The sequence below is a fragment of the Coregonus lavaretus genome (assembly GCF_964263955.1).
Source record: "Coregonus lavaretus genome assembly, chromosome: 13".
Lineage (NCBI taxonomy): Eukaryota > Metazoa > Chordata > Actinopteri > Salmoniformes > Salmonidae > Coregonus > Coregonus lavaretus.
Genome location: NC_140000.1, coordinates 41,023,336 through 41,045,892, shown reverse-complemented (window position 1 = coordinate 41,045,892; position 22,557 = coordinate 41,023,336). Strand labels below are relative to the sequence as shown.

General features: G+C 46.4%; 3 protein-coding genes across 3 annotated transcripts in view; 1 reads left to right on the top strand and 2 right to left on the bottom strand.

The window, feature by feature from the left end:
- LOC311140038 (signal peptide, CUB and EGF-like domain-containing protein 2) overlaps nucleotides 1-12,772 on the bottom strand; it is a 92,439-nt gene extending 79,667 nt beyond the window's left edge. Inside the window, exons 1-2 of the mRNA XM_084175007.1 lie at nucleotides 12,657-12,772; nucleotides 10,380-10,502 (exon numbers count right to left, since the gene is read on the bottom strand). Of these exons, the coding sequence (XP_084031133.1) occupies nucleotides 10,380-10,502; nucleotides 12,657-12,744 (211 nt within the window). The 5' untranslated portion in view covers nucleotides 12,745-12,772. The remainder of the gene's footprint in view (nucleotides 1-10,379; nucleotides 10,503-12,656) is intronic.
- The window catches only part of LOC311139822 (metallophosphoesterase domain-containing protein 1-like), a gene marked incomplete at its 3' end in the record, with an annotated part of 221,082 nt that overhangs the window by 124,492 nt on the left and 74,033 nt on the right, over nucleotides 1-22,557 (bottom strand). The gene's annotated exons all lie outside the window — the stretch shown is intronic.
- On the top strand, nucleotides 13,811-20,606 carry LOC311139406 (sorting and assembly machinery component 50 homolog B-like). Its single transcript, XM_084174277.1, has 15 exons — nucleotides 13,811-13,990; nucleotides 14,348-14,461; nucleotides 14,595-14,696; nucleotides 14,824-14,911; nucleotides 15,100-15,206; nucleotides 17,115-17,245; nucleotides 17,481-17,568; nucleotides 17,702-17,830; nucleotides 17,950-18,021; nucleotides 18,118-18,204; nucleotides 18,323-18,393; nucleotides 18,569-18,636; nucleotides 18,749-18,895; nucleotides 19,082-19,223; nucleotides 19,540-20,606. Exons 1-15 carry the CDS (start codon nucleotides 13,970-13,972, stop codon nucleotides 19,583-19,585), a joined length of 1,413 nt encoding a protein of 470 aa, XP_084030403.1. The 5' UTR covers nucleotides 13,811-13,969; the 3' UTR covers nucleotides 19,586-20,606.

Here is a 22,557-nt window from a genome sequence, read left to right as displayed (position 1 = left end):
CCATTGATAATTTTTGTGTTATTTTGTTGTCAGCACATTCAACTATGTTAAGAAAAAAGTATTTAATAAGATTATTTCATTCATTCAGATCTAGGATGTGTTATTTTAGTGTTCCCTTTATTTTTTTGAGCAGTGTATAATAAGAATGATTCTCGGAAACCGGTTTGTCTGAAACCAGTTTTCATTTGTAGTAGTTTCCTGGGAATTAAAAAGTATCCCTGTCAGCTTCCTGCCTCCTGTTTGTCTCCGGGCCTCTAGAGGTCATCTGTGTTCCCCTCTGCCTTAGTTCTTCCTCGTGTGTGTCAGCTTCCTGCCTCCTGTTTGTCTCCGGGCCTCTAGAGGTCATCTGTGTTCCCCTCTGCCTTAGTTCTTCCTCGTGTGTCCTAATTAGCTTGATCCAGGTCACCTGTGCCTTGTTTCCCCTTGTGTATTTTAGCTGTGTGTTTTCCCCTTGTGTCTCACTTGGTTATTGAGTCCTGGCTATGTGTCTCCTGCTTTGTCCCACCGTGTTTGTCCAAGTAAGCTGTTCTAAGTTGTCTTTAGTTTGGTTTTCTCCCCTCGTGGAGCTATTTTGTTTTGCCTCCTGTTTTGTTTGCATTAAGTCTACTTGCCTGGAGTATTGCCTTGGGTGTTTCATTTGGGTCCAACTACACCTCCTCTGTGGCTAAGGGGTAGTACCCCCAGCTCTCCACATCTGTGACCGGAGTTCAAGCCCTGCTTGTGACAGAATAACCAAGTCAATCATGGACCCAGAAACACTCAGTTCCCAGGACCTGTTGGCGGTGATCACTCGACATGAGGCTTTTTTCCAGCGCCATGAAGCCGTTCTCAGCCGACAAGAAGAGCTGATGGCTAGTCATTCTCAACTCCTGGCCGAAGTGATGAGTTCCCTCCGCCAGCTCTTTGAACACCTCCCTGGTCCTCTCCCTTCCCCCAGGTCACCCCCCAGTGACGACAGGCCTTCTCGGGTGGCGGAGCCCCGACTACCACCTCCCAAGCCCTTTTCTGGGGATCCAAGCTCTTGCCAGGGTTTCCTCACCCAATGCTCCCTCACCTTCGAGCTCCAACCCTCAAGTTTTCCCACAGACCGTTCCAAGATTGCCTACATCATTACCCTTCTTTCAGACAAGGCGCTCGCCTGGGCCTCTGCGGTGTGGCAGTCCCAGGAGGCCTGTTGTGACTCCCACGCTGCATTTGTAGAAGAGTTCAAGCGGGTGTTCGATCATCCTGTCAGTGGGCGGGAGGCTTCCAAGCGCCTACTGTCTCTCCGTCAGGGCCCCCGAAGCACGGCAGATTTTGCCATTGATTTCCGGACCATAGCAGCAAGGAGCGGATGGAATGATGAAGCGCTGAGGGTCTGCTTTCAGGGAGGGTTATCTGAGCCCCTTCAAGATGAGTTAGCCACCCGAGAACCAGCTGGAGATCTCGAGTCCCTCATAGCCTTGGCCATCCGCCTGGACAATCGTCTAAGAGAGCGGAGAACGGCTCGCCGCCAGGTGTCTCAGTCCCAAGTTCCTCTGAGCAGCTCTGTTTCTCCTGTTTGGACTCCGTCATTCAGAGCTTTCTCGGCTCCTGAACTGCTCCAGGATTCCCCGGAGAGCATGCAGTTAGGCCGTTCCAGGCTTTCTCCCAATGAAAGGGAACGTCGCATGAGGGAGCGTCGGTGCCTCTACTGCGGGGTTGCCGGCCACTTCCGCTCCACTTGCCCCGAGCTTTCGGGAAACGCCAGTCCCCGCCCAGCTACAGGAGGGCTGTGATGGGGAGAATTAGAGCTCCTCCGACTAACGCTGTCCTGGCTATTCCAGCCACTCTGTCCTGGGAGGGCCACCAGCATCGGGTCCAGGCTATGATCGATTCCGGTGCCGCAGGTGATTTCCTGGATGTAACCTTGGCTAAGGAACTTAAGATCCCTACCCAACTACTTCCTCAACCCCAGGCAGTTACAGCCTTAGATGGCAGACCTCTGGAACCAGGAAAGGTTACAGAGGCGACTCAGTCCCTGCGACTTACCATCTCTCAACACCAGCAGGAGGAGACCTTCTATCTCATTGACTCTCCCGAGTATCCTATTATCCTGGGTCACCCTTGGCTATGCAGACATAATCCCCAGATCGACTGGCCTACTGGCACCATTCTAAGCTGGGGTCCCACTTGCCAACTCACCTGCATGCTTCAGAGTCCCTCAGCCCCTAGTACCCAGTTTCAAGAGTCTGTTGACGTCTCCCGAGTCCCCAGTGTTTACCATCGGTTCAAGGCAGTGTTCAGCAAGGCCCGGGCTACTTCCTTACCGCCTCATCGCACGTATGACTGTGCCATTGATCTACTCCCTGGGTGCTGCCCTCCTAGAGGTCGGATCTTTTCCTTGTCCTCCCCCGAGCACGCAGCTATGGACACCTACATTAAGGAGTCCTTGGCAGCCGGCCTCATCTATGCCTCTACTTCCCCGGCTGGGGCGGGCTTCTTTTTTGTTGAAAAGAAGGACGGGGGTCTTAGGCCTTGTATTGATTACCGGGGACTCAACAAGATCACGGTTCGGAATCGATATCCCCTTCCTCTCATGGCCACTGCTTTTGAGCTGCTTCAAGGGGCTTCCATTTTCACTAAACTGGATCTCCGCAATGCTTACCATCTCGTGCGGATCCGGCAAGGAGACGAATGGAAGACGGCGTTCAACACGCCCACGGGGCACTATGAATATCGGGTGATGCCGTTCGGGCTCACCAATGCCCCCGCAGTATTCCAAGCCCTGATTAATGATGTTCTCCGGGATATGCTTAATCTGTTCGTCTTCGTGTACCTGGACGATATCCTCATCTTCTCGAGGTCACTGAAGGAGCATGAGGGGCATGTTAGCAGGGTTCTCCAGAGGCTCCTTGACAATCACCTCTACGTTAAACCTGAGAAGTGTGAATTCCATGTTTCTCAGACTCAGTTTCTCGGGTTTATTGTCACTCCCGGGCACCTAGAGATGGATCCCAAGAAGGTCGAAGCAGTCCACGGCTGGCCCACACCTGCCACGGTCAAGGAGGTTCAACGGTTCATTGGCTTTTCTAACTTCTATCGGAAGTTCATCAAGAATTTCAGCTCGGTGGTAGCCCCCTTGACGACGCTTACCAAGGGAGGAGGGACCAAGATTCACTGGGGTCCGGAAGCAGCAGGGGCCTTCGAGGATCTCAAGCGCCGCTTCACTTCTGCTCCGATTCTGGTGACCCCTGACCCAGAAAGACCTTTCGTGGTGGAGGTGGACGCCTCAGAGGTGGGGGTGGGAGCCGTCCTGTCACAGAGGGGTGAGGATGGGAGATTACACCCTTGTGCCTTCATGTCTCGCCGCCTGTCTGAGGCCGAGCGCAACTACCACGTGGGGGATCTAGAGTTGCTTGCGGTAAAACTGGCCTTGGAAGAGTGGCGCCATTGGCTTGAGGGGGCTCAGCACCCTTTCCAGGTTCTCACAGACCACAAGAACCTGGAATATCTCCAACAGGCTAAGCGGATGAACCCTCGGCAAGCACGATGGTCCCTTTTCTTTAATCGATTCCAGTTCCTCCTGTCTTACCGACCTGGCACCAAGAACGTCAAGCCGGATGCCCTGTCTCGAGCCTATTCTCCCGAGGTACAAGAGAAGCCCTTGGCATCGATTATTCCGAGGTCTAGGATCGTCGCACCTCTTCAGTGGGAACTAGAAAGAGGGGTACGAGAAGCCCTTGTCCATGAGCCCGATCCAGGCGGTGGTCCTGCCGGTCGCCTGTACGTTCCTCTCTCTGTTCGGGCCCGCGTCTTGCAGTGGGGTCATGAGTCGCCCTTGACATGCCATCCAGGCAGTGCTCGCACACTGGAATTCCTCCGACGGCGGTTTTGGTGGCCGTCCATCAAGAAAGACGTGCAGGTCTATGTTGAGGCCTGCCCTGTGTGCAACCAGGGAAAGTCGACACGCCAGCGACCCCAGGGACTGCTCCATCCCTTACCTATTCCTCGAAGGCCATGGTCACACCTTTCTCTGGACTTTGTTACGGGACTTCCTCCATCCCAGGGCAACACCGTCATCCTAGTGGTCGTTGACCGGTTCTCTAAGGCTGCCCGGTTTATTCCCCTGCCCAAGCTGCCCTCGGCTAAGGAGACTGCTGAGCTCCTCATGAACCATGTCTTCCGGATATTTGGCATTCCCCTGGACGTGGTCTCTGACCGAGGTCCCCAATTCTCGTCCCGGTTTTGGGGGGCCTTCTGCAGGCTTATTGGGGCCACAGCCAGCCTATCGTCGGGGTTCCATCCAGAGTCTAATGGCCAAACGGAACGGATTAATCAGGATCTGGAGACCACCCTGCAGTGTATGGCGGCCAGTAATCCCACGTCTTGGGCCACCTATATCATTTGGGCTGAATATGCCCACAACACCCTCCAGTCCTCAGCCACCGGATTGTCCCCCTTCGAATGCCAGTTCGGTTACAACCCTCCATTATTTCCAGAGGAAGAGGCGCAAGTTGGTGTTCCCTCGGCCCAGCGCTTTGTCCAACGCTGTAGGCGGACCTGGAAGAAGGCCAGGCGTACCCTCCTTCGGACCTCCCAGAGATACCAAAGTCAGGCTAATCGACACCGCCGGACGGCCCCTAGTTTCCGAGCTGGTCAGAGAGTTTGGTTGGCCACTAAGAACCTGCCCCTCCGGGTCGATTCCAAGAAGCTTTCCCAGAGATACATCGGCCCTTTCCGCATAGCTAGAAAAGTTAACCCTGTTTCGTATCGTTTGGTTCTCCCTCGCTCCCTTAGAGTTAACCCCACTTTCCATGTTTCACTCCTTAAACCTGTCTTGTCTTCTCCCTTTGCCCCCCCACGCAGACCCCCGCCACCTCCCAGGATCATTGACGGCCAGCCAGCCTACACAGTCCGCCGGATACTGGACTCCCGGAGGGTCCAGAACTCTCTGCAGTATCTGGTGGACTGGGAGGGCTACGGGCCAGAGGAGCGCTCCTGGGTTCCAGCCAGGGACATCCTGGACCCAGGTTTGATCCGAGATTTTCGCACCCTGGGGCCAGGGTGTTCTGGAAGGAACGTCAGGAGTCGTTCCTAGAGGAGGGGGTCCTGTCAGCTTCCTGCCTCCTGTTTGTCTCCGGGCCTCTAGAGGTCATCTGTGTTCCCCTCTGCCTTAGTTCTTCCTCGTGTGTGTCAGCTTCCTGCCTCCTGTTTGTCTCCGGGCCTCTAGAGGTCATCTGTGTTCCCCTCTGCCTTAGTTCTTCCTCGTGTGTCCTAATTAGCTTGATCCAGGTCACCTGTGCCTTGTTTCCCCTTGTGTATTTTAGCTGTGTGTTTTCCCCTTGTGTCTCACTTGGTTATTGAGTCCTGGCTATGTGTCTCCTGCTTTGTCCCACCGTGTTTGTCCAAGTAAGCTGTTCTAAGTTGTCTTTAGTTTGGTTTTCTCCCCTCGTGGAGCTATTTTGTTTTGCCTCCTGTTTTGTTTGCATTAAGTCTACTTGCCTGGAGTATTGCCTTGGGTGTTTCATTTGGGTCCAACTACACCTCCTCTGTGGCTAAGGGGTAGTACCCCCAGCTCTCCACATCTGTGACCGGAGTTCAAGCCCTGCTTGTGACAATCCCAAGCACTAACAATAGTAGAGACACATACTGTAGGTACTCTAGATGTATAGTAGCATCTTGCTAGATGAGCACAACTCTGAACATCAGAGATGTACAGTTGATGCAGCCTGAAACCACTATGTCAAGCATTGTGAGGACAGAGTGATATGAACAAGTATTATACAGTGGGGAAAAAAAGTATTTAGTCAGCCACCAATTGTACAAGTTCTCCCACTTAAAAAGATGAGAGAGGCCTGTAATTTTCATCATAGGTACACGTCAACTATGGCAGACAAATTGAGAATTCTTTTTCCAGAAAATCACATTGTAGGATTTTTTATGAATTTATTTGCAAATTATGGTGGAAAATACGTATTAGTATTTGGTCACCTACAAACAAGCAAGATTTCTAGCTCTCACAGACCTGTAACTTCTTCTTTAAGAGGCTCCTCTGTCCTCCACTCGTTACCTGTATTAATGGCACCTGTTTGAACTTGTTATCAGTATAAAAGACACCTGTCCACAACCTCAAACAGTCACACTCCAAACTCCACTATGGCCAAGACCAAAGAGCTGTCAAAGGACACCAGAAACAAAATTGTAGACCTGCACCAGGCTGGGAACACTGAATCTGCAATAGGTAAGCAGCTTGGTTTGAAGAAATCAACTGTGGGAGCAATTATTAGGAAATGGAAGACATACAAGACCACTGATAATCTCCCTCGATCTGGGGCTCCATGCAAGATCTCACCCCGTGGGGTCAAAATGATCACAAGAACGGTGAGCAAAAATCCCAGAACCACACAGTGGGACCTTAGTGAATTACCTGCAGCGAGCTGGGACCAAAGTAACAAAGCCTACCATCAGTAACACACTACGCCGCCAGGGACTCAAATCCTGCAGTGCCAGACGTGTCCCCCTGCTTAAGCCAGTACATGTCCAGGCCCGTCTGAAGTTTGCTAGAGTGCATTTGGATGATCCAGAAGAGGATTGGGAGAATGTCATATGGTCAGATGAAACCAAAATAGAACTTTTTGGTAAAAACTCAACTCGTCGTGTTTGGAGGACAAAGAATGCTGAGTTGCATCCAAAGAACACCATACCTACTGTGAAGCATGGGGGTGGAAACATCATGCTTTGGGGCTGTTTTTCTGCAAAGGGACCAGGACGACTGATCCGTGTAAAGGAAAGAATGAATGGGGCCATGTATCGTGAGATTTTTAGTGAAAACCTCCTTCCATCAGCAAGGGCATTGAAGATGAAACGTGGCTGGGTCTTTCAGCATGACAATGATCCCAAACACACTGCCCGGGCAACGAAGGAGTGGCTTCGTAAGAAGCATTTCAAGGTCCTGGAGTGGCCTAGCCAGTCTCCAGATCTCAACCCCATAGAAAATCTTTGGAGGGAGTTGAAAGTCTGTGTTGCCCAGCGACAGCCCCAAAACATCACTGCTCTAGAGGAGATCTGCATGGAGGAATGGGCCAAAATACCAGCAACAGTGTGTGAAAACCTTGTGAAGACTTACAGAAAACGTTTGACCTGTGTCATTGCCAACAAAGGGTATATAACAAAGTATTGAGAAACTTTTGTTATTGACCAAATACTTATTTTCCACCATAATTTGCAAATAAATTCATTAAAAATCCTACAATGTGATTTTCTGGATTTTTTTTTCTCATTTTGTCTGTCATAGTTGACGTGTACCTATGATGAAAATTACAGGCCTCTCATCTTTTTAAGTGGGAGAACTTGCACAATTGGTGGCTGACTAAATACTTTTTTTCCCCACTGTACACAACGTGTTATGCTCTTTCACATTGTCTCATTCTTCGTTTGACAGCGCAGGGCCCTAAATTCACATTTTTCCATAACGAGACAGCAATATCAGCCCATGTAAAAATATACAGAGAGCGGCATTCATAGACGCAAGATTTAGAGAAAAGAAAAGGGTGTTCCTCGAGAGAAAGACCATAATCTGATAGGAACACTTATGAATTATAAATAAAAATGCAATTCTGTGATTAATTACAGGTAACCTGCAATATTCCACATCATACAATAAAAGCCTTATAATAGGACATAAATGTTCATGCTTATAACACGTAATAAAGCATTATGCCTGTCGGCTTTAAGTAAAGTGTTACCGGAAATTGTACTGGAATGTTGAGTTATCAGCTGCTAACTACTGGGTCCCTCTCTGAGAGAGTGTAGCCTCCCAGTTGTCCATCCTGAGGCATAGTCATTTCCAGGAAGTAGAGAGACAGCAGACGGAGAGAGCGAGAGAGAGCAGCTCTCTGCTTGTCCTAATGACTCTCTCTTTCCTCTGCACCACCGGGTTAATGTAATGTCTGCTGATGGGAAACATAGCTGGCCAATTACACAGCCCCTATCTAATCACAGAGGTCAGGGGTCAACTCACATCCACCATGTGTCTTCATTCTATCAACCATTCACTGGACCTTACGCCTCGATCACGCAGACAGCGTCATTGCGCAAAATGGTACGCAGCATCATCTGGATATGTGTGCAACAAAAGTTCAACATTCACCTTCTGCTACCATTTTTGTCAAGCCATCTACGCATACAGTTTGATGCATACGTTAGATAAATCCAACATATGCACCACACAGAACGCACTGCAACTGCCTCTGCAACGCAATGCTGCGAGGGAAACACAGCGTTCCATTGGAAATGAATGTACTTCTGGTGTACCAAAATGCAATGACGCTGTCGGTGTGATCGAGGCGTTAATTGTGCCGTAACAATCGGGGCTTCAGTATGGAACACAAGGACAGGAGGACAGGACACAAGTGCATCGGATTTCAGATACTGAGGCATAGGCATAGATAATTAGTTTCTCCATCTGTACAACACACATGTAACACACACACACTCGCTCACACACACACACACACACACACACACACACACACACACACACACACACACACATAAACAATTCAATCAACAATAGGGACAAATATATTCCCATCCAAATATGAAATAAACCCCTCTTAGAATTTCAGTTAAGCACAATAAATCTGTACACACAGACAGACAGACAAGACATACAGACAGACAAGACATACACACAGACAGACAGACAATACAGACTGACTGACTGACTGACTGACATACAGACATACAGACATACATACAGACATACATACAGACAGACAGACAGACAGACAGACAGACAGACAGACAGACAGGCAGGCAGGCAGACAGACAGACAGACAGACAGACAGACAGACAGACAGACAGACAGACAGACAGACAGACAGACAGACAGACAGACAGACAGACAGACAGACAGACAGACAGACAGACAGACAGACAAGACAGACAGGTCGGCCCTCTGCTCAGACAGTTGTTTACGGTAGGAGGAACATTTCCCTAAAAACACTCTCAACCTTTTGCAGTTTCCTCTCTATGGACATAACATAATATATTATTCTGGGCAGCTCAATCTGTTCTAGGATAAGGACCATTGTGTTTCTGACTGAAGATTATGCAATGTGTAGCAGCGCTGCCTGGTACAATATCATCTTTTAGTACAGGCGTTTCTAGCAATTCCAGAACATCTCTCCAATGTCATAGCCTAAGTCCAATAACAGAGACTTGCCAATAGAATTAGACTGGGGCAAAACAAATCGAGACAGAGCTATATCAAGTAGACCGGATTGCTGCCAATATGGATTTGCATGCAACTCAACAGAATCAGCAGACACAAAATGGTGGAAATAATAGTCAATCTACCTTACTCCCTCTCTCCAAGCCAGGTGTGTGATTATATAGTCCTATGCAGGAAGACCGACTCACACAGCCTGAGGCATTTGATAAGTGAGCTAATCAAACAATGACACAGGTTCATCTCATTATGTTCTCCCCAGGTTGACCAAATGAGAGGTATAGAATCTCTGAATGGGCAATATCCAGGTGAGTTCCACAGATATAATACCTGCTCACTCTCTCTCTCTCTCTCTCTCTCTCTCTGTGTGTGTGTGTGTGTGTGTGTGTGTGTGTGTGTGTGTGTGTGTGTGTGTGTGTGTGTGTGTGTGTGTTTCGGGCGGGGGACACTGGTACACAGCTGAGCAAACGGGAGAAAGTGTTGGATATAACTCACTGACATACACACAAATACTTAAACAAACAGGAGACACTTGAAAAAGCCTGAACATAAAGACAGCGAAAACCCCTATAGAAAAGGGCACGTCATCCCCACAATCCTCTCATCCTCTCCTATCCTGGCTAACACATGCAATTATAAGCTCTAGTGGCCAATATGACTGATGTATTGTTTTGTGTCAATATTATTTGCGGTGCTAGCCTATAAGCTGAACTGGCGTTTGTGTGTGTGCGTGCGTAGATGTGTTTCGATTGCATTTGTACGGCTAGACAGGCTAGCGTTGGGAGGGAGTGTGTCCTGTGCACCAAGCAAGCTCTAGCTCCAGCTGTGGTGTGCTTTGAGGCAGAAATGACTGGAGGTGTGAACGCACAGCCAGGTGCTGACCCCTCTCACCCTCACACCTTCCCCCAGTCCACTTCCTCCCAGTTAATTAGGAGAGCCGGCGGGGGGGCGGGAGTCGGGAGGGGGGAGAGGAGGAGAGAGGAATGGGGGTTCCTGTGAAACAGCTGTAAAACCTGCCATTACTGCAGAGCCTGTCAGAGAGCAATAGGGGCCGGGCAGAATGAAGTTTGGAGAGGGCAGGGGTGTGGGGTGAGTGAGGATGATGATTTGGATGGGAGTGGCGGGAGGGAGGGGAGGGGAGTAATATCACATTGAAGCCATAATAAGACAATGGAGCTCAACTCACCTTCGCACTGCTTGCCGTCTCCCTTGTATCCTGGCTTGCAGATGCAGTTGAAGGATTTGGGGGTATTCTGGCAGAGAGCGTCAATGTGACAGTCATCTGTGGCTTCAGAGCACTCATCTGCATCTAGAGAAATGACACAACGGACAACTGTAAACCACTGGTCTCCAAGGACTCATCAATAGGACTAAGTCTATAAAATAGAGATTATTTTGGTGAGAGGTGAATGGGTTTTGTACAACCTCAATCGAATGTTTTAATCTTACTCTCTCAGGGAAAGCCCAGTCCTCTTAGCCAAATGCAGCTCTGTCCAGATATATACAGGCTATGTTTACTTGAAGTATTTACTTGAAGATGGCAAATGTCCAAAATGTAAAACTCCTTGTATAAGACAATAAACTGTCAGGGAGGGAGATAGTGGATGGAGGGTGAGGTTTCTTAACCCTATAAATGATACCAGTAGGTTATCTTGGACAACACTAAAGAGGACAAAACCAATAATAATTTATATTAATCAAATACCATTAGCAGAGAGGTACACAATTGTATCAGGGCTTAGTGGATGGCTCTGGAATACTGAGTGACTATAGGGAACCCTAATTGATCAAGTCATTGTTAGAGAGGCTAGTCACATCTGGGGCTGAATCCAGGGGCCTCAAGCCAGCTAATTACAGCTCATTCACACAGACAGCGAGAGAGAGAGAGAGAGAGAGAGAGAGAGAGAGAGAGAGAGAGAGAGAGAGAGAGCGAGAGACCAAAAGAGTAAGAGAGAAAGTTTCATCTATCCAAAATGCTGTTATTTTTCTCTCTCTAGTGATGTATCCTGAGCTGAGAAGCAGCTACCCTGTCTCCTGTCTTGCCCCTCATGAATAGCCCATGTTGGGAGCCCTAAGACCAGCGTTTATTTCTCTGCAGGGTTAAGCCCTGCTGCCTGCCCCCCCCCCCCCCCCCCCCCCAGCTCAACAAAATGCAATAAATAAACAATAGAATGTCATTACAATAAATATTTTTTATGAAGCAGATGACTGATTTATTTGCTCCCATGTGAGTGCCAGTAGAAATGAAAAATAAAGTGATAGGAGTAGGCAGTGGGATATAGCCTGTAAAACCTGGACTTGATAGTTCAATTGCCAGTTCTCACTAAGTTTATGACAGAGAATAGATGTAAGGCAGGAAACTGTTATGGCAGGTTCACCATAAAACTATTAAAACATTCGCAAACTCAATTTAGTACAGGCCAAGTTGAAAGGACCTGGGTCAAAAATAATATTCTGGTTTATGAAATATCGTTGACTAATATTTAAACAAAGCCCTCTCCCGGGCTTCAGTGGCCGTCCCAATATTGACTTCTCGTCCATCCATAGTGGGAGGGAGACAATGCGCGCCACTATCCGCTGAAAGGTAGTCGATAAGCAGGTTGGGATGGACTCCTCCAGGGACCGTGAAGGCCACCTTCCCAACCCACGTCCATATGGACACCTCGGCGAATGCAACTGATCCGGAAAATATGCTCTGTATCAGCTCATAGGAGGAATTCGTTCAAGCAGAGGGGTGAAGAGATGCCTAGTCATATTTTTATCCACACATTAACCAGTCCAGGACCTACTTCACAGATTGATATACGACAGGTAGAACATTCAGATTGATATCAGTCGATGAATCTAATTTCTTGTAGACTCTTCTCACCTTTTTAACATTCAGAAAGGGCAATTTAACAGGGCGAAACAAATACTCAACTTTAAATAGTGTTTAGAGTAATATTGTCAATAAAAACGTGTATTTTATTGTCAGTCAAAAATTGGTTAAAATGGTTCAGCTCCGCAAGGGCAAATGTAAACGTTTTTGCAGCCTCTGAGATATTTCGCGCGCATATCACATCACCCAATTCATAGCCTATTATAATTGCTAGATATGGCTTCAAATGTATATATTTCATTCACTGTTGTTGTGCAATATTGGTGTTCAGCTATTTCTCCTTTCCATACTGTTCAAATTTTGCCAGCCCAAATTATCCATCCTCAACCAAGTGTTTCTCAAAAGAACATGTTATCTCAACTGTTATCTCAGTCCACAAATACTATCCAATTAAAATAAATATAATCTCCATTAGCCTATGCATTAAAGAAACCCACTACGTTTCATCTATTCTACGCTGTCATACACTGCTTTAAACAGTTCAATAAAACATTAACAGGAAAAATAGGCAGCACTAGCCTATCTTAAAAAAGATGTGTTAAAATTATATAAAAGACAGACAGGGAAAGAAAGAGAGCTCCTTACCTGCGAGTCCAACATTCCCCATCACCTCACAAGTATTTATGAGGACGAAAAACAAACAAACGTCCCAGGAAAAACAAGCACTTCCCATGGTAAAAGGGGGTGATTGAATGCAGTTTTTTGGTTGTGTTTTTCTTTGATAAGAGAACCGTTTTGGTACTGGCAGTGGCAGTAGAAGAGGACAGCGAGACTATCCGAGTCACTCTCAGCTCGCTGATTGGCTTGCACGCATTTGAAGAGCGGATTGGAGGTGTAGAGGAGGGAGAGAGAGAGAGAGAGAGAGAGAGAGGGGGAAATGGGTTGCTTTGGTTCAATTGATTACTCACCGCATGAGACCGCAACCAACCCAGAAAATCATCAAACTTGATCAATAAATGTTGTCAGATATTTCTCACAAGTGCGGGGCCAAATTGTCAGCGGAGGTCTCAATTGCCCATCATGGAACTCATGAATCATGATGATGTAGGCCTATTAATAAGGTTATACATCTTACATTTACATTTACATCATTTAGCAGACGCTCTTATCCAGAGCGACTTACAAATTGGTGCATTCAACTTATGATAGCCAGTGGGACAACCACTTTTTTTTTTTTTATATATATATGGGGGTGGGGGAGAAGGATTACTTGTATACTATTCCAGGTATTCATTAAAGAGGTAGGGTTTCAAGTGTCTCCGGAAGGTGGTCAGTGACTCCGCTTCAAGTTACAATGGTGGTGAATAAAAGTGAGAAAAAATAACTCGGATGTACGTACGTTTGGATGTTTTTCAGATGCAGAATGATTGTCCCGCAGGCGCTTATTTCAATAGACTACATGCGTAGGCTAATGGGCAGTTTTGGGCCCTTCTTAGTTGGTTGTGGTGGGTAGGCATATTCTTGTCATTATTTGCTATGCAATGTAAATACTTTGAAATAAACTAAGTCACAAGAAGCATACATCTGAAGGGACCTACGTTATCTCTAAATATAATGCACGCAAGTGCAACTCATGCACGCTATTGGACTTGCCAGTCAAAGCGGGGTCCTTACACAGTGCTGAAGTTTGAATGTAGGGATACTGTCCTCTGCTGGTCTCGAGACACATTACATCAGTGCCCTGGTTTTGTCCCGCCCACCTGTCAGTGACAAAGGGCACCTTTTTGACCAATCACTGTGCGCAGAGCATGCTTCGCAAAGTGTCATGGCGTCTCCCTTGAAGGGGGCTTGGTCCTGTAAAATCTAGCGATTGGCAGTAGCGTCTTTCTTCTCTACATAGGTCTGTTAAAAAACATTTTCTGATCAAAAGGGATATTTTTCAAGACAAAGACGTCACAATGGGGACTGTCCACGCCAGGGTAAATCTTAATTTCTTACAACCACGAGACGTGGGGATGAAATTCTGCATGACCTCCCCGTTCAGTGTCTATTGTATGGCGGTGTACTAGTATGGACGAACGCGTAGGCCTTGGACTAGGTACAGAAATGACATTAATTTCAAAGAGTTGTACGACATGAGGCAAATTGTTATTGAACTATATTTTATGTAATGTTAATGAATACTATGTAAATATAATGTTATACAATATAGATTGTGTCTGGTCTGTTAGCATGCTAGCAAATGTACAGGTCCACCTTGACAAAACAAAGCTAGCTAGCTATCTAAGCATGATCATATCGTCACATTATTTTTCCTCGTTCTCGACACTGTTCAGAGTATGGACCCTCTCCCGATGCACGGGCGTGACATGGGCGTTCATCCCGACGACATGATTGAGGTGCAGGAGGCAGAACAAGAGACTAAACAGGAGGTCCTGGAAAACAAAGACGTAAGCATCTCTTATCCAAGCTACTCAAATGACAAGTTGTTTGCCATCTCATTAGCAAAGGGAGCAGAGTAAATCATTCATCACCTAGTTGTAATGGATGCTGAGAACCGGACTATCTGTCCATTCATTGCAGGTTGTTGTCCAACATGTCAACATTGAGGGCTTGGGCAGAACTAAAGAGGATCTGCTGGGCTATGAAATCTCTGAGGTCTTCGATGCTAAAAACCTTATTGATGTAAGTATGAACACTCTGGACTCCACATACATAAACATGCACACATAACCTACACACACACTCTGAAATGTTCCCTTGTCTAAGGTGAAACATCTGTGCTAAAAGCTGTTTGTTGTGTCTTTGATAGGTCATGAAGAAGTCTCATATTGCCAGACAGAAACTGCTGCGTATGGGCATTTTCAAAGAGGTGGAGGTCGTCATTGATACATCAGATGGTACAGTGTGCACCCATAAACAGCTGTGTGTATGTGTGTGTGTGTCTGACACAATATCACGACCCATCTCAATCATGAGATGTTGCCAATATGAAAGGATAACCAGTAAATAGATAATTGTGTCACTGGAGAGGAGCCGTATGTTAGTCTACCTGTGCTCACAGTCTGTTTTGGTCTACCCCTCCCAGGTGCGGACGCGTTGCCCAATGGTCTGGACGTGACGTTCGAGGTGACAGAGATGAAGAGGCTGACGGGCAGTTATAACACCATGGTCGGCAACAACGAGGGCAGCATGGTGAGAGAATACACAGGCACACCACTCTCTCACACACACACATACAGTGAGGGAAAAAAGTATTTGATCCCCTGCTGATTTTGTACGTTTGTCCACTGACAAAGAAATTATCAGTCTATCATTTTAATGGTAGGTTTATTTTAACAGTGAGAGACAGAATAACAACAACAACAAATCCTGAAAAATGCATGTAAAAAATGTTATAAATTGATTTGCATTTTAATGAGGGAAATAAGTATTCGACCCCCTCTCAATCAGAAAGATTTCTGGCTCCCAGGTGTCTTTTATACAAGTAACGAGCTGAGATTAGGAGCACACTCTTAAAGGGAGTGCTCCTAATCTCAGCTTGTTACCTGTATAAAAGACACCTGTCCACAGAAGCAATCAATCAATCAGATTTCAAACTCTCCACCATGGCTAAGACCAAAGAGCTCTCCAAGGATGTCAGAGACAAGATTGTAGACCTACACAAGGCTGGAATGGGCTACAAGACCATCGCCAAGCAGCTTGGTGAGAAGGTGACAACAGTTGGTGCGATTATTTGCAAATGGAAGAAACACAAAATAACTGTCAATCTCCCTCGGCCTGGGGCTCCATGCATGATCTCACCTCGTGGTGTTGCAATGATCATGAGAACGGTGAGGAATCAGCCCAGAACTACACGGGAGGATCTTGTCAATGATCTCAAGGCAGCTGGGACCATAGTCACCAAGAAAACAATTGGTAACACACTACGCCGTGAAGGACTGAAATCCTACAGCGCCCTGCTCAAGAAAGCACATATACATGCCCGTCTGAAGTTTGCCAATGAACATCTGAATGATGCAGAGGAGAACTGGGTGAAAGTGTTGTGGTCAGATGAGACCAAAATGGAGCTCTTTGGCATCAACTCAACTCGCCGTGTTTGGAGGAGGTGGAATGCTGCCTATGACCCCAAGAACACCATCCCCACCGTCAAACATGGAGGTGGAAACATTATGCTTTGGAGGTGTTTTTCTGCTAAGGGGACAAGACAACTTCACCGCATCAAAGGGACGATGGACGGGGCCATGTACCGTCAAATCTTGGGTGAGAACCTCCTTCCCTCAGCCAGGGCATTGAAAATGGGTCGTGGATGGGTATTCCAGCATGACAATGACCCAAAACACACGGCCAAGGAAACAAAGGAGTGGCTCAAGAAGAAGCACATTAAGGTTTTGGAGTGGCCTAGCCAGTCTCCAGACCTTAATCCCATAGAAAATCTGTGGAGGGAGCTGAAGGTTTGAGTTGCCTAACGTCAGCTTCAACCTTAATGACTTGGAGAATATCTGCAAAGAGGAGTGGGACAAAATCCCTCCTGAGATGTGTGCAAACCTGGTGGCCAACTACAAGAAACATCTGACCTCTGTGATTGCCAACAAGGGTTTTGCCACCAAGTACTAAGTACTGTTTTGCAGAGGGGTCAAATACTTATTTCCCTCATTAAAATGCAAATCAATTTATAACATTTTTGACATGCGTTTTTCTGGATTTATTTGTTGTTATTCTGTCTCTCACTGTTCAAATAAACCTACCATTACAATTATAGACTGATCATTTCTTTGTCAGTGGGCAAATGTACAAAATCAGCAGGGGATCAAATACTTTTTTCCCTCACTGTACTTACAAGAGCGCTATTACAAAGCATCACAAAATGTTGTTCTTTGAAACCCCTGTCACAATGACCCAGGGATGACATTCCTAAATACAATCATGTGATATAGAGGTGATTTACAGAATGTTTACAGACAGACAGGTTAAGCAGCTTCTCTGCCTCATTTTCACAGCAGACACTTCCAAATATGTGCATAGTGTGGTAATGTACGTTCACAGACAGGTAGAACAGGTGTGTGACCCTGACCTGGGAGAAACGTTGCCTCTGTCTTCCAGGTGTTGGGTGTGAAGCTTCCTAACGTGTTTGGCCGTGCTGAGAAGTTAACCTTCCAGTTCTCCTACGGGACCAAGGAGACTTCCTACGGCCTGTCCTTCTTCAAGCCCCAGCCAGGCAACTTCGAACGCAAGTACGAACAGTGAACACCTTTGTCCTTGATCTCTGTGTCGATAGAAAATTGAAATAGCACTTGCAGTGTAATGGCTGCCATTTTGTTTCAAGTTTGATTGTTTCTATCAGTGGTCATATTGACAGTATGTTATGTTGCCATGGTGATGTATTTATAACCTTTATGTAGAACATAGTTCAGTAATGAGACGGTCACTGTATGGATCATGGCCCTGACAGGTGTTGTCTTGTTGCAGCCTCACTCTAAACCTGTACAAAGTCACAGGCCAGTTTCCATGGAGCTCCCTGAAAGAGACAGACAGAGGTGTCTCCACTGAGCTCAACGTAAGAGGACTCCTACTATGTGTGTTTGTGTGGGTCTGTGTGTGTCACGTGTTGTTTTCATTTAATCTGCCTTGAATTTCCACAGGGATAACTGTCTCTCTCCATCTCTCCCTCCTCGCTCTCTCTCCTATAGTTTCCTCTGTGGAAGACCAACCACACTCTGAAGTGGGAGGGTGTGTGGAGGGAGCTGGGCTGTCTGGCACGCAGTGCCTCTTTCGCTGTGCGAGAAGAGAGCGGACACACCCTCAAGTCTGCCCTCTCGGTACAAAGCCCTTTGTCTCTCAGTTCCCTTTATCTAATGATCGTAACCCTTAATGATCTTAACTCTCAAAGTAGCAAGAATCTATCGGAGTCTGACCACTGATGGTTGTTGTCTTGCAGCACACCATGTCCATTGACACCAGGAACTCTGCCATCTTCCCCAAGAAAGGTGCGTTACTGAGGATCAACCAGGTATGTTTGTGTATGTGACTTCCTCTGCATAATACAACCACTGTAGATCTATATGAAGTGGCCATGCTGATGTGTGTTGTGTCTTGCCCTCTGTAGGAGCTGGCTGGCTATACAGGCGGAGACGCCAGCTTCCTGAAGGAGGACTTTGAGCTGCAGTTCAACAGACGGCTGGTCTGGGACTCGGTAAGGGAACACTACTCAGTCCCTAACCTGGGGGAATATCCAGGGCAAATAGGAAGTGATTTATGGGTACCTGAGTGTTCAACATTTCATATAACATGGCCCTGGTGGTCTCTTTCAGGTCCTCTCTGCCTCCCTCTGGGGTGGGTGTCTCCTCCCCATCGGAGGCAGACCGTCCTCCATCGCTGACAGGTAGGACCACTCAACAGAATAATGTCACATGGATTTGATAGAAATCGCTAGGTGGCGCTATGGAGTTAAAACTCATTCTGTGAAGTATTTATCCTCAAGTGTTTTAGGGGATGTTGTGAGGACCTGTGGTCTGTGAGTGACATTTTTGTCATTGACATCTTTCTGTATTGTCCAGATTCTATCTGGGCGGTCCCACCAGTGTGCGAGGATTTGGAATGTACAGCATCGGCCCACAGAGCGAGGGTGAGGTCACATGCTCTCTATTTATTTGAATGGCCATGTGTGGTGCACAGGGTTGTGTCAGTTGCCAGGAGTCATGATGATAAAATGTAAGGGTTTACCTGTGTTACTGCAGGTGACTACCTGGGGGGAGAGGCGTACTGGGCAGGCGGGCTCCACCTGTACACTCCTCTGCCCTTCCGTCCGGGCCGGGGCGGCTTCGGAGACCTCTTCAGGACACACTTCTTCCTCAACGCTGGGAACCTCTGCAACCTCAACTATGGTGGGTACCTTGAACTCCATAGATAGTAGTCAATGTTGTGTTTTTCATTGCCCCCATTTAACTAATGATGAGTTACATATACAGTACATACTGCAAATAAATGTTAAATAGTCTGTTTGTACATCTATGTGTGCATGCTGCCTCTTCTGTGCCTCCTCTTACGTGGAAGTGTTTTCCTGTCTCCAGGAGAGGGTCCAAGAGCACACCTACAGAAGCTGGCTGAGTGTATCCGCTGGTCGTATGGAGCAGGCCTCGTGTTGCGTCTTGGGAACATCGCCAGGCTGGAGCTCAACTACTGCATTCCCATGGGGGTTCAGAGTGGAGACAGGTACAACACACACACACACACACACACACACACACACTCTCGAGGAGTAGGTCAGACTCCGCTCCATTAGGCTGGGGCTTTATATAGCTCTCTAGAAAAAAGCCTGAGAGCAGACTCGCATACACTCACTCACAGAGATGGTAGAACAAGAGATGAGAGGTGTTATTGCTGCAGTGCCATACAGCTCATTATATGCTGTAAATAAACAGACACAGAAGCCCTAACACCTAGCCATACACATACACCAGGTGCGGCACATACAGGTCCCAAACCTTTTCTTTGCCTTATCTTCCCTTGTTTTCCTTTCCTCCCTCAGGATATGCGACGGCGTCCAGTTTGGAGCAGGAATCCGCTTCCTGTGATGTCTTCACTTTGCCGCCTGGGTCCAGCAGCAGAGAGCACGATGGGAAAGGGAGAAGAGCATTGTCACTTGTTATCCGTTGAGTTTAACACTAGCTGTGGGAACCTACCAGAATGCACGGTCCTGGAGGAGTGCCCCGCCCCCTTTTGATATTAACCAATGATATCACCCACCATGTTTGCTGTGTTGCTTTTCCACCAACCAATTACGTTTCTGTCCAGACAGAGATTTGGGCATATATCTCCTCTGCCTTCCAGGACTGCTGCCTGCCCTATCCATAGGGAAGTGACTATTGGTTTTTGTTCTAGATTTATTTACCCTATTAGAACTTTTGCCAACTGATTTGTCAATAGAATCCTGTACATGCCAAGATGTTGATGCAATTGAAGGGATCAAATTAAATGGGAGAACATATAACCAGCACTTTGTTTTGATGACAGAACTCACTTAGCCCATGGAAGGGAATTGACAACTCCTCATGTCAAAACAGTTGGTTCTGGTGTTTGACATGAGGTTCTGGTGTTTGTCAATAGAATCCTGTACATGCCAAGATGTTGATGCAATTGAAGGGATCAAATTAAATGGGAGAACATATAACCAGCACTTCGTTTTGATGACAGAACTCACTTAGCCCATGGAAGGGAATTGACAACTCCTCATGTCAAAACAGTCGGTTCTGGTGTTTGACATGAGGTTCTGGTGTTTGTCAATAGAATCCTGTACATGCCAAGATGTTGATGCAATTGAAGGGATCAAATTAAATGGGAGAACATATAACCAGCACTTTGTTTTGATGACAGAACTCACTTAGCCCATGGAAGGGAATTGACAACTCCTCATGTCAAAACAGTTGGTTCTGGTGTTTGACGGGAGAATTGAGAGTTGACTCCCCCTCTCCACAGCAGCCCCTGTGAATCTGAGGTGGGAACCCCAAGTGTGACCCACCACCAGTGCTCTTAATGTTAGTCCTCTTTTTAATGTTTTAGTTAAGTTACACAATAAATCACATTTGTTCCCCTTAATCTTTTTTAGTGGTTTCTCATACAGACATACATTTGCAATACTTTATACAGATCCAAAGTTGATCCAAAACACCCTCAGACCTGCATTAAAGACAGCAGTTACAATACACACACAGGTGTGTCACATACAGGAGTGAGGCTACGTCTCGCTGTAGCCAGTTTTATCAGCCTTCAGTTATTAATAGTCACACTATTGATATTTAAGTCAACTCCTGATATATTCAATGGCTTGGGACTGCACCAACTGTCTATACTTAACTGCAGCATGCAGATATCAGAAGCATGTACAATTGCAACTAGTGAACTTCACTGCATCGTCAACATTTGACTTACATCATAATTATTACATAGATATAACATATCAATTATAATCTCATGGTAATCCATCTAGTTTGTACTGACAATAACTAACCAATTCTACATTTAGTAAATAGTAGGGGAGACTGACTCACTGATCTGTGCCTACAATGTAGCCTCGTGTTAAAGTTTAAAATGTCATGAGGGAAATATATTTTTCACCTGTAATCAGTCACAGGCATTGTTTAATTTGTCCTTCCAAACACTGTCCTTTTGTGATTGCTTCCTTTTTGTAACTTTTTTCCCCACTGATACATTGCTCTTCATCATGTTGAGCATGGGTGCTACAGAGGAGTGCCTTCTGTGACACCAGTTCATTCCTCCGTAAGGCAGTGTTCTGTCCTTGACAGGTAGCTAGTTGACATGGGAGAGATAAGATACCCTGACATGGGACTCCTATGAAGAAGCATACAAGACAACATATCAAATTAGGGTACTAAGATTATTTCCTAAATTGTATCCATGACTATGACATGGATACAAACCAATAATACAGTAAGTATCCCTTTGGAAATCAGCAGGCTTATAGGGGGCACTAGGGGTAAAAGACAATAACACTGCACAGATGACCACAGTGATATCAGTAGACATTTTGTGTGCATGTGTGTGTTTGTCTGGGTCAGTGGGTGAGTGTGGAGGGGTGTGTTCATCCTTGCTTGTGCATCTCTCCATACTGAGACGTAACCCTGTGAACCTTGGCATGGGGGAACCTGTGCCAGGCAGTTCAGTGTGGATGGGGGCAGAATAATATTTGATCAGAGCTCATTCACTATGGGAGTCACAGCAGCAGGTGTGTTCTCGCTGATATAGCTAGGCAACACAGCTCTAGGGTAGAGTACTGGTGCTTTCTAACAGTTGAGGTAAGCAGAACATTGAACCAACTGAGTCTGCCTACAATGGAAGATAGAAGATACTGTATGTTGATATGATTGATACTGCTTTACAGAAACTTGAATCTGAATTACAGAACAACAAATCACCTTCATACGGATACGATTGTCCTCACTCATCAGACATTAGACAGACAGTTTGGATAATAAACAATACAAATGCATAATTCCTCATGTTGCACAATTTCCATACAGGAGAGGGCATAACTGTGGAGTGTTTAAAGCACCTTGTTGTGAATGTTTGGGGTTCCTTCCACTACTATCCCGAGAGAGCTGTCCTGCTCTAGTTTTCCATCAGGGAGTTCGGCAGAGGTCAAAGTGTGTTTACACATCAGGTGGTTTTCCTGAGATGGAACAGCTGTCCAGACCTGGGCCTGTAGTGAATGGATGAAATTAAATGAATGACTAAACAATCACAAAGTTACATATATATGGTCTGTGATGATACTGATGTGTGTGTGGTTTTATTATTTTATTATGTTAAACATTGAAACTAATACTGATACTTTTGTATAAAATGCACCAACCTAAAATAGTACATAATGGCTGCTATTTATATTTGATTACAATGTAATTACAATGTAATAGTAGCCTACTCGTCATAACCCATTCAAGAGGGGCGCAAGACGAAGGTTACGCTTTATTTTTTTACATGAATGTCGATCAATGTTGCGTCCTCGTGTCCGAGCCGGTTTCGTGGTCTT